This window comes from Myotis lucifugus, unplaced genomic scaffold, assembly GCF_000147115.1.
Source record: "Myotis lucifugus unplaced genomic scaffold, Myoluc2.0 scaffold_97, whole genome shotgun sequence".
Classification (NCBI taxonomy): domain Eukaryota; kingdom Metazoa; phylum Chordata; class Mammalia; order Chiroptera; family Vespertilionidae; genus Myotis; species Myotis lucifugus.
In genome coordinates this window covers 3,627,084-3,644,979 of record NW_005871145.1, presented here as the reverse complement: position 1 = coordinate 3,644,979, position 17,896 = coordinate 3,627,084, and the positions used below count along the sequence as shown (strand labels likewise).

General features: G+C 42.2%; 1 protein-coding gene across 18 annotated transcripts in view; it reads right to left on the bottom strand.

The window, feature by feature from the left end:
• Window positions 1–17,896, bottom strand: part of AMBRA1 (autophagy and beclin 1 regulator 1) — a 163,077-nt gene that overhangs the window by 25,794 nt on the left and 119,387 nt on the right. For 17 of the 18 annotated variants that reach the window (XR_002830070.1, XR_002830067.1, XR_002830068.1 and 14 more), the window contains 2 exons: window positions 6,540–6,728; window positions 5,552–5,706 (listed from right to left, as the gene is read on the bottom strand). Coding sequence is in view for 14 of the 18 variants with exons in the window: in XM_023756645.1 (XP_023612413.1) it covers window positions 5,552–5,706; window positions 6,540–6,728 (344 nt within the window). In the remaining 4 variants the exon portion in view is untranslated. The other variant, XM_023756649.1, reaches the window with a different exon arrangement.

Genomic DNA, 17,896 nt, shown 5'->3' with positions numbered 1-17,896 from the left:
GAGCCCGAGTAAAGTCAAGTGTGGGCAGGTAAGAATTTTAATCAGAATTGGAAAGAGGTCTCACAGCATTCGTCCTTAAAGAACCATCACATTAGGATGCTAGCATGATCCTAAATGCCTGGAATCCTTATGGCAGGAGGTCCTCATAAATCTCTCAACCTCCTGGAAATATCTGAAAGATCTGGTTAATAGAAGCCATAGAAGTAAACTAGATGAAGTTCCAGAGACAGGGTGAGCACAAAAAGGAAAAGGACAAAGCTAAATCGACAAGCAAGGTCTAACTAGAATACCCATGCAGTTTGTTCTCTGCAGTTATTTGGAGCAATTGGTAAAACAAAGATGGCTGAACTCCACCCCCAGAGCTTCTGATTAAGCAGGTCTCAGGTGGGGCAGAGACTCTGCGTTTCAATCAAGCCCCCAGGTGATGCTTTTGTAGTCCCAGAGGAACACACACTGAGGACTACAGCCCAGCTAGACTTGAGTAGGTTGTAGGTGTGTAAAAAATGGTAACAAAGCTGCTTTTTCTCCCTGCTGCCTAGGGCCTGTTGAGGAAGAGGGATGCATATCTCTAGAGCTAAAATTCTCCAGAGAGATGGCATATGAAACAGTCCACTACTGCAGAGCAGAACTCTTAGGGTCAAGAAGTGGGGGGAAAGGGAGTGAACAGGAAGAGAGAGAAGAGAAAAAAATAGGGGAGAGCCTGGCTGGTGTTGCTCAGTGGTTGAGTGTCGACTCATGCACCACGAGGTCACTGGTTCCATTCCTGGTCAGGGCACATGCCTAGGTTGTGGGCTCCGTCCCCAAAGTGGGGGGGCGGGAGGGGGGGAAGGAGGGGGAGGACGTGTAGGAGGAAGCCGATCAATGTTTCTCTCTCCCTCCTTTCCCCTCTTTCTAAAAATCAATAAACACTTTTTTTTTCTTAAATAGGGGTAGGGGAAGGAAGAAAGAGTGGATGAGGGAAAGGCCTTCTAACATCCACTCCAAACTAACGATCTATGTAGGTAAGTCGACCAACACTTGAATATAATTTTACCGCATAGCCACAAAGAAAAAGCTTTAAGCCAAATTAACCTCTCAGTGTTTGAGGCTCTGCCTTCAAGAGCACAATGCTATTTCAAGGAGAAAGTAGAGCTAAGAAAGTAGAGTCCTAGAGCTTCTACTCCCACTCAAGTCAAAGGAAGTGTCCTGTTTATCACTCTGTCAATAAGATGACCAGAGAGAAAAAGCACCAGTGAGATCCAAGCAACCTAGTGCCTCTTGGATCTACAGGGATTATGTAACCAGGGTGCTTTTCGGTTCTTATTAAACCACTTATATATGCCTACAGCCCCCACCTGTGAGAGGAATACTCTATGCACTTGGGGAAAGAGTACATAACACCTGTTAAAACCTGTGCAGAAAGCACTAATCCTTATTCTTGTGTTTTTTTGTTTTGTTTTTTACTCCTCACCCAAGAATGTTTTTTTCCATTGATTTTTAGAAAGAGTGGAAGATAGAGGGAAAGACAGAGAGAAATATGGATGTGAGAGAAACACATCGATTGGCTGTCTCCTGCATGCGCCCCATCCAGGGCCCCAGGGCCTGGGCTGGGAAGGAGTCTGTAACTGAGTTACATGCCCTTGATGGGAATCGAATGTGGGACCCTTTGGTCCACAGCCAGATGCTCTATCCACTGAGTCAAACCAGCTAGAACTATTCTTGTTTTCTAGCTCAAAAGGATCCAGCATCTCCCCCACCCCCACGCCTAGGTGCTGACTCTGCCTCCATTCCAGGGTAAAATAGCACTTAATACTGACAGAAACTGGAAGAACAGTTTGGTATATGACTATTTCTGGTTTCGTCACTAATTTTTTTATTATGTTTTCACTTGGTTACAATCAAAGTTATTATAATGTGCAAGTTGCCAGTATTTCAGAAAATTAATTGCAGTTTTCTGTTACTATATTGTGCCTTGTTCCAATTAGAAAATGAAAGCAGAGAGGGAACACAAGCAGTTTATAGTGTTTTGAGAATTTAGCAAAACTTTAGCTCAGCAATTCCTAAATATGCCTAACTAAAAAACAAAACAGAAATGAACAAAAAGCCCTCCCTGGCTCAACTGTGAGTCAAACAGAAAGTAAGACCCTGCCTATCTGGTCTGCAGGAGCTTCGAATGGACAGAGGGGTGGGGGGGAGAAAAGTATGTGCCTCGTCTTATTCTTCCTGACTTTCCAATCATACTAAAATTGGGAAGACTAACTTCAGTAAGCAGAGAAGGGAAATAGCAATAGACACGAGAGCCTAGAAACAGGATAAAAATTAAAATGACTCAACAGGGGAAGAAAAGAATCCAGCACAGAGATATTCAAGGCCGAACTCTGGAAAGCAACAACAGCTGAGAAAAGATGGGAGGTGAAGCACGGACAGCCAAAAAGCGATGAGTTTGGTAGGAAATGGGACATAAGTGCCAAGGTGCCTGCAACAAAATTAGCCAAAGGTGGTATCAAAGCACCACACACAAAACTGCAAGAAGTAAACCTGAGACTGTGTCTCTGCCTTGAAGAGGCTGAGGGCAGAAACCTAAAATGAAGACAGGAGTCATTAAGAACAGCAGTTCTCAAACTCAAGTGCATTATCAGGATCATCTGGAAAGCTTGTTTTACAAATACAAATTCCTGGGTCCCTCCCGCCCCATTCTTACTGATTTTAAGTCTGAAGTGGTGCCTGTGCTTTAACAAGGACTCCACGTATTCTAATGAAGGTGGTCCAAGTAGCACAGTTTACAAAAGCACTGACCCAGGAGTCTGAAGAACTGCTTAGAATAAATGTGCCAAGACTAATAGTGACTAGCAATTCATTTTCAGAAGAGGTTTCACTTGGGATTGTGTAACAGATCATCTCTTGTCGGAGAGATGTCACTTAGTGGGGATTACAATAAATCAGTGCTCTGGAGGACCTTCTCTCGGGAATGTCTGTGGCCCAATAAGCTCACCTCTCTGAACATATTTCCACAGTGAATTCCAAGAGGCAACACCAAAGAGGAGAATTCTGGGTAGAGAAGCTCTAAGACAAGCCCATTACCCATAAAAGCATTCCTTCAAAGACAGAGCTAGACATTACAGAGGAGACACCCACCTATACTTACCTGTGCAAAGAGGGAGATGCTCTACTGTCCCATTAAACCCTTGCTCCCTGTTCTCAGACAAAACTGCACTTCTTGCCTTAAATGGTGGTACAGCACAGCTATCCCAAAAAGCTGGTGTCTTCCCTTCCACCAGTGAACGAATTCAGGGACATTTGCTGAGTGCTTTGGTGCCTTTGGACGTTAAGGGGCAACCAAGACCTGGAAAACCAGAAACCTTTCTGTAGCATGGGGCTTTCACAGTCAGACTGGTGGACAGGTGACTAAAACCTTGTAGGGAAGCCTGGATCCTGTCTCTTGAGAGGAACACATCCCAAATGGGAGCTTTCTAGTTACTTCAGCGCCCTCTCCTAAGCAGCAGATGGTGCCTATTGAGAATCAAGAAAGCCTCGCTGGGAGGCCTGAAAAATAGCTCTTGTCACGAGGCGCGCAGCAGCTGGCTAGTTGCCTTGAGCCCCTTAGCAGGACAGCAGTGAATTACCGCATCTCCTCAGCAGACTTCTCCAACTGCACTCCCTGAGCTGCCAGCTCCATATGTGACAACATCTTGGCTCCCACCCTGTAACTGTTTGCCCTTAGCCAGGAGTTGGGCAGGAGCCCTGGCTTCCGGAAGAGACTGGAGATGTCCATTAGTGTTGACGAAATCAGATCCTGTCTCTTGATGATTATAAACAATTATTCCCTAATTAGGCAGGGTTAGAAGAACAGCTGTTGGGACCAGGATTCTAGGTGGTAAAAAGCAGACACCAGGTACTTTGACCATCCAAATGTTTAAGATAAGAAAAATAAGAACATTTAAACTAAAATTCAACTCCATCCTCAAATATCTAGATAAGAAAATAAACTTGATGAAGTCCTCTCCTGATCACTCCATGTCAAATATTTCTGTTTATATGGAATCCAAGAATCAGAACTCTCCTATCATTATGATGCCAAGAGTAGAGAGGATACAATTCTTGAGACTCTCTTTCATTCCTTATTCCTCCTAAATGTCAGGTTCCCTATTAGGTACGCAGACTATGTAAAGATAAAACAGACAAGTTGTCTGTTCTCAAGGAGTACACAGCCCGAGAGTAGAGTAACATGGAAACAAATAACTGCAATGTGGTATGATGAGTGTTACCATGAGTGTGTCTACTAGGTATGGTGGTGGCACAAGGAGTGATCAATTCTGTTTAGGAAGGTTCCACAGAAGGGGAAGAGCTTGTGGGCAGTTGGATTTGAGGGAAAAGAGAGCATTCCAGGTAAAGGCACATTAAATTCAGGTGCTTGGAAAGGGGCTCAACAGAAGGTCCCTATAGGACCCAGGAGGGATAGGACCCAGGAGGGAGAAGAGAGAGGATGGAGACCAGAATGGAGGCCACCGCACCATATAATGGATCTAATCTCTAGTTTTTTCATTCCAGGCATTTGTATGCATTACACTAAATGAGGGGCTCTGGGGGATATGTCCCTATGGAGCTTATGCTAAACCTAACTGGGTGGATTAAACATACACACCACACAAAACAACACATAAACACGTGCATAACAGAGCTTAAATAGCATTTAGTTAGAGAACTGTTCAAATGCTTGACTCCCCTTGACAAAACCCTGGTCAAATGAGCCACTATGGGATGTGGAAGCTCAGTCAGAAACTAGTCTAGTCGAGTCCAGAAGGCTTTTATGGCAATAAAAGGGATCCAACTCCGACAAGAAAGGGTCCTAAATAGGACCTTCCTCTGCTACTGAAATGGCAGGGCAGTTAAGAGTATAGCAGCTGCCCAAAGTCCTCATCATGATTACTATTCACAGCAAAGAACATTTCATAGGTGTATTTTTATAGCTTGATTTCCAAAAAAAAGAGTTTTACATACGCTAAATCTATCACTGGGATCTTTATGTATCTCCACTAAAGGTCTCATGTGGAGGTAAGGACGTATTCAGTTTGGTCTTTAACCAAAAATGCTTTCCGGCCTCTGGGGAACCCAGCTCATGAGCTAGGCCCGCAGTGATGGCAAACCTTTTGAGCTCGGCGTGTCAGCATTTTGAAAAACCCTAACTTAACTCTGGTGCTGTGTCACATATAGAAATTTTTTGATATTTGCAACCATAGTAAAACAAAGATTTATATTTTTGATATTTATTTTATATATTTAAATGCCATTTAACAAAGAAAAATCAACCAAAAAAATGAGTTCGCGTGTCACCTCTGACACGCGTGTCATAGGTTCGCCATCACTGAGCTAGGGTGTGAGAAAGCTCCTGCCCTTTAATATTCCACAGCTTCCAAAGGTAAAGCCTGTTGGTCATGCACAGAGTGACTGTAGCCTTTCCTTATGCCTTAGGAGCATATCTGGTCCTGGCTCGGAGATCGCCCCGTTGTCCTTCATTCCCCTGCCAACCCTAGGAGAGCTGCCATACAGCAGAAGCACAAGCAATGACACTCACCCGCATGGAGGTCTCGCCACCATGGGCCTGTTGCAGCCTGAAGACCTGGGCCACCATGTGCTCTGTGGAGGGGTGCAGCAGGATCCTTCGTGAGGCCAAGCCCACCATTACGTACCGGCCCATTGGGGACAGGCTCACCGAAATGGCATTGGGACCTGAGGGCCAAGAGAAGAGAGAACCATTTCCCAGAGTTCTTGCTATTACAAGGAAATAATTTTTTCCTCTTAATCTTTTCTCTTTCTCTTCAGCCTCCATCTTCATTTGGTCATTGTGGGGTTAACACATAGGACTGTAGGAGGAGTATAATGTAAAGTACCGAGTATAGGGTCTGACATATAGAAAGTACTTAATAGATGTTAACCACTGTATGGAACCCATAACAGATTCACATTTTAAAAAATTGGTAACATACTGTAAATACTATTTTGAAATCTACTTTTTTCACTTCACACATTATGAACATTTTCCATAATTAAATATTCTGTAAGAACATTTTAAAGGCTGAATGGTATTCTGTCCTATCAATGCACATCACTTATTTAAGCAACTCTTCCCAATTTCACATTTTTTCTCTGATAAATAATAGTACTGTGGATATCATTGCATATAAAGCTTTGTACAGTTTTCTTATTATTTCCTTAGCAGTGAAATTACTGGATCAAAGAGAAAATACATTTTGGGGGCTTTTAATACACAATGCCAAAATGCCTTACAGTTTATGAGTGTGCCCACTTCCCAAGCCAAAGTCCCTCCCTTACTGCTGGCCATCACAATAGGAACAACATATTACTGATGCTATTGTGGTAGGGAGGCCTCTTATTCTGAGATTCTTTGGCAATGCTTCCAGGCGGGACTCCTGCAAAGCAATCTTCCTCTGGTCTGTGCCCATGAAGACCATTACTCCCACCTCAACCATGCCTCCCCTAGGAATGCTCATTTCAAGGTACCAGCATCCCTCTGCCACTAGGTTGGGCTTCCTATCCCTTACCAAATCGTTTGGTGTAGAGCATTTCACCCAAGTTGTGGGGGGCCAGAGAGTACACTGCCAGGATGCCTTCATCGGGAAAGCCCCTTTGGCTGCTAGGGATGAAAGCTGCCAGGAGCTGGCCATCTGCAGAAATGTCACAGCTGGCATCATTGTAGATCTTGCAGTTCTGTACCAGCACATTCACGGAGGCTGCATCAAAGAAAGAAAAGAGGGTAAAAATGTCTGTAGTTGAGGGGATGAAAATTCTGGGCCAAGCCCTGGCCGCTGTGGCTCAGTTGGTTGAGGTCGCTGGTCAGGACACATGCCTGGGTTGTGGACTCGATCCCCAGTAGGGGGCTTGCAGGAGGCAGCCCATTTGTGTTTCTTTCTCACACAGATCTTTCTCTCTCTCCCACCTTTATTCTCTAAAATCAATAAAAACATATTTTAAAAATATTTCTGGTCCAAGTAATTTTGGGGCCTTTGTAAGGGCCTGAACCCTCTCTATAAATGCTAAAGGCTGCTTAGTCAAATTCAAATGTCATTAACAAGTAACACTAGAGACAGGAAAGAGATGTCTCCTCTACGACTTCATTTTATTTATTTTTTTTCCTCTACCACTGTAATATGAAACTTCAGATAGTTAACACAAGCACAATCAGCTGCTGAATCTTAGTTCACACTTAGGAAACATCATTTGAGAGATTAGATAAGGAAAAAGTTATTATAAATTGTTCCTGGAGAGCCACTCAGCAGCTGTTATAGTCCAAGAAATGCAAACCCACTGACTCCAGGAAAAGGGTGATACAGGTAAACTTCCTTGGGGTGCGACTCCTATTCACACCTGCTTTGTGACCTTGAAGAAGGAAGTCATTTCATAAGTTTGTGTCTCACTTTATCACTTCAGAGAAGTGGAACAAGTGGAACATTTACAGACACCAATCTTCTGAACAGCCCCTTGCTAATACTAATACCTAATTCCACAGTGAGGATCAATATCCATGGGCAGCCCCAGTCTGCACCCTTTAGTGTGAATTTGTGAGTGTGTGTGTGTGTGTGTGTGTGTGTGTGTGTGTGTGTGTGAAGAGGGTGTGTGTTGGAGGAATGTCTGCAGGTAGAGAGAATCTGCTCCCCACGAAGCAGACTATGCCTGTAGTTTTGATTTTCATTTGAATCCTTCTCCAATTCCCCACCAGGAAGAAGTGGCTTACCCTTGAAGTGTGCCTGGAACCAGAGTGTCCACATCATGGCACAAGCAGAACAACACAACACATTCAAAGGGACCAAGCTGCTTTGGGCTTTGTCTCATTTAGGTCTATTTTATATACACATGCAGAGACACTTTACTCCTCTTATTCGAAGATTACTTGGATGTCTGCTGTCAGAGCATTATGGTTAAAGAAGAAGAAAAAAAAAAAAAAAAAGAAAGCCAAGCTTAGCTGCCCTCACCAGATTCCAGGTGATCTAGTCCAGTAAGCCAAAGACATGACCTGGGAGGTCAAGGGCAAGTTTCACCACAAAATTACCTCAAGGAAAACAAAACAGAAATACTTTTCAGGGGCCTTAAAGCTTATGAAATCAGGGACTCAGATAAAGCTAAAACTCTATATTCATTCCCCCTTCCCTGTGTTACTAATGAAGCAAGAGATGACAGAGTAGATCAAAAAAGACATCTGAACACATTGATTAGGCTATTGTGCCAACTCTCTGGGGCTGATACCAACAGCACCATTACGCATAAAACTGAGGAGGGACCACAAGGATGGTTCTGTTTGCTAACTAATAAAATAATGACATCCAAATACTCACTGCCACCATTAGGGCTCTGTACTGCTCATCTTCCAACCCACCATCTGCTCTAGCCTGCATGGCTAGATTTATCTAGTTAGCACTGAGGCGGTCTGCTCCTTAGTCAGGGTCCCAAGCCTGTTGCCAAAAGGATGACAATCTCCTCCTCCTTCCCTGGATTGACACATGATTCCATTTGGGGACGCAGAACCAAAGGAACAGTGGGAAACTTCACAAGTGTAACCGTCTCGGTTTTCTAACCTTGATGTTGGCACAGCTCTTAGAAAGATAAAAAACTGACAATTTACATCATAACCATAAAAAGCAGGACGAGAAGCAAAGTAAAGAAATCATAAATATTAAGTAGGACATGAAAATAAATAGGGAAAGAGATGGGATGCTGTGGACTTTGAGACAGCTTTGCAGTTACTATTTTATCCACATAAAAATGCATGGTGGGTATTTTATGAAAGTAGGCTTTTCTATTTGTGTGTTAACCGACAATTCAGTCAAACAGACAGAGCCTATGATGACCCTCAAAACAGACTACCAACATAAAAGGAGCATTAAATTGCTTACTCCCATATTAATTTCTACGAGGGGCCAGGAGTGGGGAGGAAAGTATAAGTAAGGTTTTCCTTCTTCTGGAAAGCTTAGCTTTAGGTCCATGAAAAACTGGGCATACAGACAAAAAGCAGTTTGTGAGCCTCAAATCCAAGTCACTTTGTGTTTGTACTATATTATGATGATTCCAAGTCAATGGCCATCTTGCAAATTCTGTCCCCTCCCCGCAACTCCATCCAATTTCACAACTGCTCCCCCTAACAGCAGTGAGCTTACAGACAGATTTGCAAATTAAAAATGAAAAGAGAATGCTGAAAACTAAAACAGAACTTCTCCAACAGCATGCTCTGTTTCAGAAACTGTGCAGGCTTTCACGTCTACCCTAATGAAGGGATGTGGAAGGCGCACAGCGATTTGGTAGCTTCATTTCAGTGAGCGCTGGGTGGTGTGTTTACAATTTCATTTTTATTTCAAAGCTCCAATTAGCAACTTACATTTGCTGCTTGCTGTCTATTAATTTCCACACGGGAATGGAAATGCTCAGTGACCATGGTGAGTGGTCAATGCTGCAGTTTACTGTGCAGCTTCTCAGGAGGCTGACATTTTGATGAGTTAATTCATATAAGGAGAAATTTCTCCAATGTGTTGCTAATTTTCTTGGGCCATAGAAAGAAATGCATTAATGACAAGGATAACTCATCCTTTTTGGTCTCAATAATAACATAAGCAGGTAGAGAAAAAGGTGAAGTGAAATGTAGTCCCAGACACTGGCAATCACACAATTTTTGTTCCACTCGCTGACATGCCTTACCACAGTGGGTCTCAAGCGCCAGCCTGCCTCAGAATCATCTGGAAGCCTTATTAAAAACAATGTCAGGGTAAGGACAGAGAATTTGCATTTCTAACAATTTTCCAGGTGTCCCTGATGCTGCTGGTCTGGGGCCATACTTGAAAATTGCTACCTTACCAACAGTCCTTGATCCCTGAGCTGTAGCACCAGCAACCTGCCCGCACTTAAAGCAAAACACATGTGAGGAACAATGATGGGGCAGTCAGCTGTGAAGCAGAGAATGGAAATAAAGGCTAGAAAGAAAGGCTTTTTCAAATCAAAACTGCTTCAGAGCTTCAGGGGGGCAGCTCCAGGGGGAGAAAAAAACGATGCAAAAGACAGCAGGAAGCCACCATGTTCCAGACTCTGCAATGTAATCTTCTCCTAATTATGATTTTCAAGTGAAAACGCCCTAACAGGGAATGGGAGGGGTTAGAAGTGCTGATGGTGGAGGAGCAGATGGCTCTGCCTTCCTATCAGCTCCATAAATTATAAACAAACACCTTGTACAAAGATCGATTTGTAGCCTGTTGCTGGTTGGCCAGATGAAGCCATGGGAGTGATTAGCAGTTGCAGTACTTTTGCAAATGCATTAGATACTATCCAAAGGGGTTTAAACCAGCAGGAAACTTTCCTTTGGGCTATCTCTGAGCCCCTCCTATCTATATATACAAAAGCCTAAGCAACCGGCTGACCGGTAGCTATGATGCACACTGATCACCAAGGGGCAGATGCTCAACACAGGAGCGGAAAGCACAGGCATGGAAACATGGAACAGACTGATGAATCTCAGAGGGAAGAGGGGAGGGAAAGGGCATGAAGACATTAACCAAAGATCTTATATGCATAGTAGAGGCCCGGTGCATGGATTTGTGCACCGGTGGGGTCCCTTGGCTTAGCCTGTGGGGATCAGGCCGAAACTGGCTCTCCTTCATCCCCTGAGGGGTCCTGGATTTCGAGAGGGTGCAGGCCAGGCCGAGGGACCCCACCGGTGCATGAATCCGTGCACCGGGCCACTCGTTTCAGAATAAGACCTCCTGCACAGAGAGCGACAGGTGACACTATAAGCATTTCCCAGTTACTCCATCTCTGTGCTATGATCTGCCCCATACCACTCAGGGTACCCTAATGACATGCTATTTACCCAGTAAGAGTTTTTCTTAAAAAGTGTAATTCCCCCCCCTCCCCCCAAAAAAGTGTAATTCCCGCCCTAGCTGGTTTGGCTCAGTGGATGGAGTGTCAGCCTGCGGACTGAAGGGTCCCGGGTTTCATTCCGGTCAAGGGCACATCCCCAGTAGGGGTTGTGCAGGAGGCAGCTGATCAATGTTTCTCTCTCATCGATGTTTCTGACTCTCTATCCCTCTCCCTTCCTCTCTGTAAAAAATCAATAAAATATACATATTAAAAAAAAAAGTGTAATTCCCCTGGCTGAGTGGCTCCGTTGTTTGGAGCATCGAACTGTACAGCAAAAGGCTGTGGGTTGGATTTCCAGTTAGGGCATATACCTAGGTTGTGGGTTTAATGCCCGATTGGGGCGCATATAGGAGGCAACAGATTTATGTTTCTTTCTTTCCTTTCCCCTCTCTCTAAAAATCAATAAAAACATATCCTTAGGTGAGGATTAAAAGAAAAAACACAAAGTGTAATTCACAGTGAATCTAATGAGCTCCTTTTCTCCCCCCCTATGAAAACAGTTTCAAATTTATGCCTTTGAGGTCTTAGTCACAAACTTTTAATCTCTTTACAGTATTCCAACTGAAACAGGTGGCCAGAATCTTCAGCCTAACTTGAGAAATGATCAAAACCGTAACTAGACTTTATTCAGACCAACCAGAAAACACAAGCAGTTAAAAGCAAATGACGGGAACCTCAGGTGAAAGTAACTATCATTCTAGGGGTAATACCATGAAAAGGAACTTGGCTATGATCAGACCCATGTGCCCTAAACTTCTAGAACGCAGGTTTTTCCTTAGGTCAAAACTCTAAGAAAAATAGGGCTCTTATAAAAAGCAGAATTCTAACACCACGCATGATTTAAATGAGGGAGAAAGGTGAGCCAAACTAAATGAATCAACCTAGTTACACATGATGCTCTCTGATCAGCTCGGGTATTACAAGACCCATGATCACAAGATGTAACAAGGAACACAGAAGGAGAACGATAGAAAGGTGTAGTTGGAATGCCCTGACGCTTGCACAAAAAATGTTAAAAGCATCCAAAAAGGCCTTGTGAGATATTAGCATCTCCAATACCTTTGTTCTTCTGAATATTTTGTTTTTCTCTCAAGGAAAATGACCTCCAACTGGGTAGAAACAACATGCTTAAGAAGGATCAGAAGCCCATTACAGATGAGGCAACAAGTTAAGGAACATCACTCTTCAGAGATGAAAAGCATGTTCCTCAGATTACAGGTGTGACTTCAGAATTAAGGCCATACTCTCAAAGAATCATGGCGCAATTTCCAAGAAAAAGACATGATAAAAAGAGCTAACATTTACTGACCTCAGAGTGTTTGACAAGTACTAACTAATTTAATTCTCGTAACAATCCTATGAGATTTGCATTATTATTATCCTCATTTTGTAACAAAGAAATCAAGGTGTGGAGAGATTAAGTAACCAAAGTCACACTGCTAGAAGGTGGCTGAGCAGGGATTTGAACCTGGACAGTGTAACTCAAGAGCTCATGTGCTTAACCACCAAAGGACAGTTGACAAGGAAAATTATCAAAGAACTAATTCTTCCTATGCTTATGAAAAACAGAGAAGCAAAACAATCATCAGGTTTTTGGCTTAAAGGTATAAGTAATTCCAATAGTATTTAAATTGTTTCAGATGAAGAAAAACCTCCACATTTTAACACAAGCATAACATTGATACCAAAACCCATAGATTTTAGAAACAAGAAAGGACAGTTTGCTCAGTGGTTGCAGTACTGGCCCGCACACTGAAGGGTCTCCTGTTTGATTCCCAGTCAAGGGCATGTACCTTGGTTGCAGGTACAATCCCTGGCCCTTGGCCAGGGCAAGTGCAGGAGGCAAACAATTGATGTGTTTCTCTCACACCGAAGTTTCTCTCCCTCTCCCTCCCCGCCCTTCCCTCCCTCCCACTCTCTCTCTCTAAAAATCAATGAAAGGAATATCCTCAGGGTGAGGATTAAAAAGAAAAAAAGGGGGGAGAGATTCGTCTCATAAATTACAATGAAATCCTCCAATTATTAGCAAGCTACATGAAAGAAATTTAACATTAAAGAATATATCCTAGAGACAGAGAAGCATCGATCAGACTGTCAAACCTCAGAGGGAAGGTAGGGGAGGGTGGGGGTAAGGGGGAAGAGATCAACCAAAGGACCTGAATGTATACATATAAGCCTAACCAATGGACACAGACAACAGGGGGGTGAGGGCATGAGTGTGTGTGTGGGGGGGGAGGAATGGGGGGGATAAGGACACATATGTAATACCTTAATCAATAAAGAAATTTAAAAAACTAAAAGAAAGCATCTGAAAAAAAAAAAAAAGAATATATCCTGAATCAGGTGGGGTCTAGTCAAGGAATATAAGGATGGTTTCAATAGTACATAATCTATTAATATAATGATATTAGTAAATCAAAGGAGAGAAAAATATATCATCTCTATAGATACAAAAAAGGCATAATCTGTTCTTGATTAAAAAAAAAAAGCATAAACCTCTTGGTAAAATAGGAATAGATGACTTCCTTAAAATAATAAACTATTTCTAGTTCAACCCAAAGCCAGCAATATGCTTCTGAGAAAAAGTTGGACGTTTTCCCGTTAAAGTCAGGAACAATGAGGATGCTGCTATTACTAACATTGTTCTGATGATAGCAGCCAATGCATTTAGACAAGAGAAAAAAAAATCACAGGTGTAAAACTTGGAAGGGAGGAGGTAAACTTTCTATTTATAGATAACACATCTAGAAAACCCATGAGATTTAGCTGATAACAACTAGTAAACAAATTCAGTAGGATTGTGGGATTTAAAAAATAAGCTTGTGCCCTAGCTGGTTTGGCTCAGTGGATAGAGCGTCAGCCTGTGGACTGAAGGATCCCAGGTTCGATTCCAGTCAAGGGCACATGCCTGGGTTGTGGGCTTGATCCCCATTAGAGGACGTGCAGGAGGCAGCCGATTAATGATTCTCTCTCATCATTGATGTTTCTATCTCTCTTTCATTCTCCCTTACTCTCTGAAATCTATAAAGATATATTAAAAAAAAGAAGTTATTTAAAAAAAAAATAAGCTTGTAACAATACATTTAAGAAATGTATATAATCAAGTGAAGAAAACTTTTAACATTCCTAAGAATTATGAGAAACTGAAAATTATATTCTTACATTGGAAGATATAAAGATACTGAATCTCCTTAAGTTAATTACCAAGTTAATACAATCATAATAATTATACTAACAGGATTTTTTCAGGGGAAAAAAACAAGGTAGTTAAAAGTCCATGCAGAAAAACAAAAATGCTTGAGCAGGCAGTAAAATGTGGATTAAAAAAATAGCAAGAGGAGAGAGTCCTACCAAATTCTAAAACATAAATCTTCAAAACTTAAAAACCCATGCTGCACTCTCACATGGGTAATCAGAAAGATCACTGGGACAAAATAGCCTACAAATACATCTCAATACACACAGCAAATTATTAATAGGATGGAAGTAACATCCCAAATCAATGGAGGCAAATGGATTAGTCTATAAATTGTCTGGAACAAATGAGTAGCCATGAAGGAAAAGTCAAATCATACCCTGCTTCTTTGGTATTAGGTTAAATTTCCTAGTGAATCAAAGTCTAAGAGGTAAAAAACTAAAATATAAAATTACTACTGATCTTCCTAATGATGACACAAAATCTGAGAATCATAAAAGGAAAGTTGGGTAATTTTGACTACATAAAGTAAGTTCTATGAGGAAAAATAACCTTCAGCAAAGTCAAAATACAAATGGCAACTAGTAAATTCCTATTATAAGTTAATTTTCTCATCCTTAAAGCATTCCTGTAAACCAATAAAGACCAGTAAAACAACAGAAAAACAGGTAAAGAAAGCACATGGACGGTCAAGAAAAGGCCACCTGCATGGCTCAGTGGATGAAGAAGACCACCACCTGTTTTGTAACATGAAAAATACAAATTAAAATTATCTACATACTATTTTTTTACCTATCAGATTTTCAGACATCCAAAAATATGCTAACACATTCTACAAGCAAGAGTGCAGGGAAACAGGCACTCTCATAAACTGCAGATGGGAGCATAAACTGGCATTACCTGAGCAGAGGGTGATTTAGCAATATCTACCAAAATCACAAATATACCTACTCTTCCTCCCTCCAATTCCATTTCTAGGAATTTATCCTACAGATATACTTGCACACGTGCAAAATGACAAACTGCATCACGATTTGTATAGCAAAAGACTGAAAACAACATAAAACTCCCTCATCAGAAGAACTGACTTTTGGACAATGGAATACTAGGCAGTTATTCGTGCACTGGGGTGGGAGCAACGGGGGTGTTCCTCAGCCCGGCCTGCACCCTCTCGCAGTCCGGGAGCCCTTGGGGGATGTCTGACTAACGGCTTAGACCTGCTCCCCAGGGGTGGCGGAGATTGGGGGTGTGGGGGGGCAGCAGGTCTAAGCCAGAGGTCAGACATCCTTAGCGCTGCCCGGGAGGCAGGAGAGGCTCCCACCACCGCTGTTGCACTCTCCAGCCGTGAGCCTGGCTTCTGGCTGAGCAGCGTTCCCCCTGTGGGAGCGCATTGACCACCAGGGGGCAGCTCCTGTGTTGAGCGACTGCCCCCTGGTGGTCAGTGCACATCATAACAACCGGTCGTATGGAAGCAGAGTGGCGCAGCGGAAGCGTGCTGGGCCCATAGCGACCGGTCGTTTGGTCGATTTACATATTAGCCTTTCATTATATAGGATATGAAAAGCTCAAGATATAATGTAAAGTTAAGAAAGCAAAGTGCAGAAAGAAGCATGTATAACATGCTATCCTTCAGGTTAAACAGAAGGTAGAAAAACATACATTTGCATTTGCTTGTATACACATACAATATTCTTGAAAAGACATACAAGAAACTGCAGTTGCCTATGGGGAGGAGTGGTGGGTAGCTGGAAGCAGAGCTCAGAAACTTTTCACTGTATGTCCTTTTCTATTTTTAAAAAATTTGAATGATGAATATATTTCAAATTATAAGATTTCAGATTACCATAGAAGAAACAAAGTAAACAAAATAAAGCAAGAAAATAACTGTAAATAAATTTGGCAACAAGATTTGGGCCAGAGATAAACAGGCAAACTCGGTATTTAAGAAGAGAAGAGGTGGATTGCAGTCAATTCCCAGCAGAACGAAAGAACAGATTACTGAACATGCAGCTTATAAGTACTTAGAAAGAAAGAAATGATTGCTACTGAGGTTTCACTAAGAACAGGACATTACAATATCTTGTAAATGAGACAGAAAAATGTGGACTTCAGATGTGAACACCCAGGCCACACTACTACATGAACCAAAATCAACACAGAAGTCCACAGTAACCTACCACAAGGCTTGATACAATGTCCTGATTCACCATTTTGTTAGTGATGCAGAGGAAGAGAGAAAGCATGTTCGTTAAGTTATTCGACAACATAAGATTGAGAAAGAAAAACTGACTAAAAGTTCAAACAGATGTTGAGAGGCAAGAACTAGGAACTATACACTATTAAGAGAAAATTTAATAGAAACAAATACAAACCTGCTTTCGTTTTCAAAAGATTCAAATTGCACAAGTAATTACAGGATGGCAGAGTCCTGGTTTATTAACAATTTCCAAAGAATTTTAAGTTACTACAAATTCAGTAGTGGCTTCTGAAAAAAGCTGCTGAAATCTTAGGCTAAACAAACACTGTCTAAAGCACCACTGTACTATGCACTGGACAGTTCTCACTTGGAGTTTTTCACTCTGTTCTGGCCCTCGCAAAACAAAAAGGGAGGATGAGCAGAAATGACAAGAATTTGGAAACCATACCAGTAAAAGGAAAAGTAAGGCCTAAAGAGAAAGATTTAAAGGGAAATGGCAGTATATCTTCAAATAGCTGGAGGACTGTCACTTAGAAGAGGCATTGTTAGACTTCTTGTATGGCGATTCAGAGGTAGAACTAGGACCAATAGGAGGAAGTGACAACTTGGTACAAGAGAGAAGATTTTAACAAGAATTTAGCAGTAATGGATTAGGCCATTTAATCACAGTGTGACCTATCATCAGAAGTATTCAAGTAAATGAATGGGATAAGATACTCGACAGTGATACATTCAATAAGGGGTTTATGTTCAACATTTATAAAGAACTCATATAACTCAACACCCAAAATAACCAACAATCCAATTAAAAAACTGGGCAGAGGACCTGAATCAACACTTCTCCAAAGAGGACATACAGGTGACATATGAAAAGATATTCAACGTCACTAATCATCAGAAAAATGCAAATTGAAACCATAATGAGATATCACCTCACACCTGTTATAACAGCGATCATCAATAAATCAACAAATAACAACTGTTGGCCAGGATGTGGAGAAAAGGAAACCCTTGCACACTGTCGGTACAAATGCAGATTGGTAGGGCCACTATGGAAAATAGTATGGAGATTCCTCAAAAAATTAAAAATGGACCTGCCTTATGACCCAATGATTCCACTTCTGGGTATATATCCTAAGAATGAATCCCCAAATACCAACCAGAAAGAATATATGCACCCCCTATATTCAGAGCTAAGATCTGGAAGCAACCCAAGTGTCCATCAATAGATGAGTGGATAAAGCAGCTGTGTGTGTGTGCATGTATGTGTGTGTGTGCGCGTGTATGTGTGTGTGTGTGTGTGTGTATATATATACACACACACACACAAACATATACATACACACAAAGAATACATACACCCATGCATGTATGGCCTCGCTCAAGGCAACAAAATTTCAATTATAGAAGATAAATAAATCCCAGATACCTGCTTCCAGCCAGTCTCCACTGGGAGCTTGGGTGGCTGGGGGCTGTGGTCAGCCTGCAAACAGCCATCAGCTCCTCACCCAGGATGTCCACACCCTCATGAGGTGAGGGTCCCCGCTGGGGTCTTGGCCAGCCTGCAAACAGCCATCAGCTACTCACCCAGGCTGGCAGGTACCCCAGCG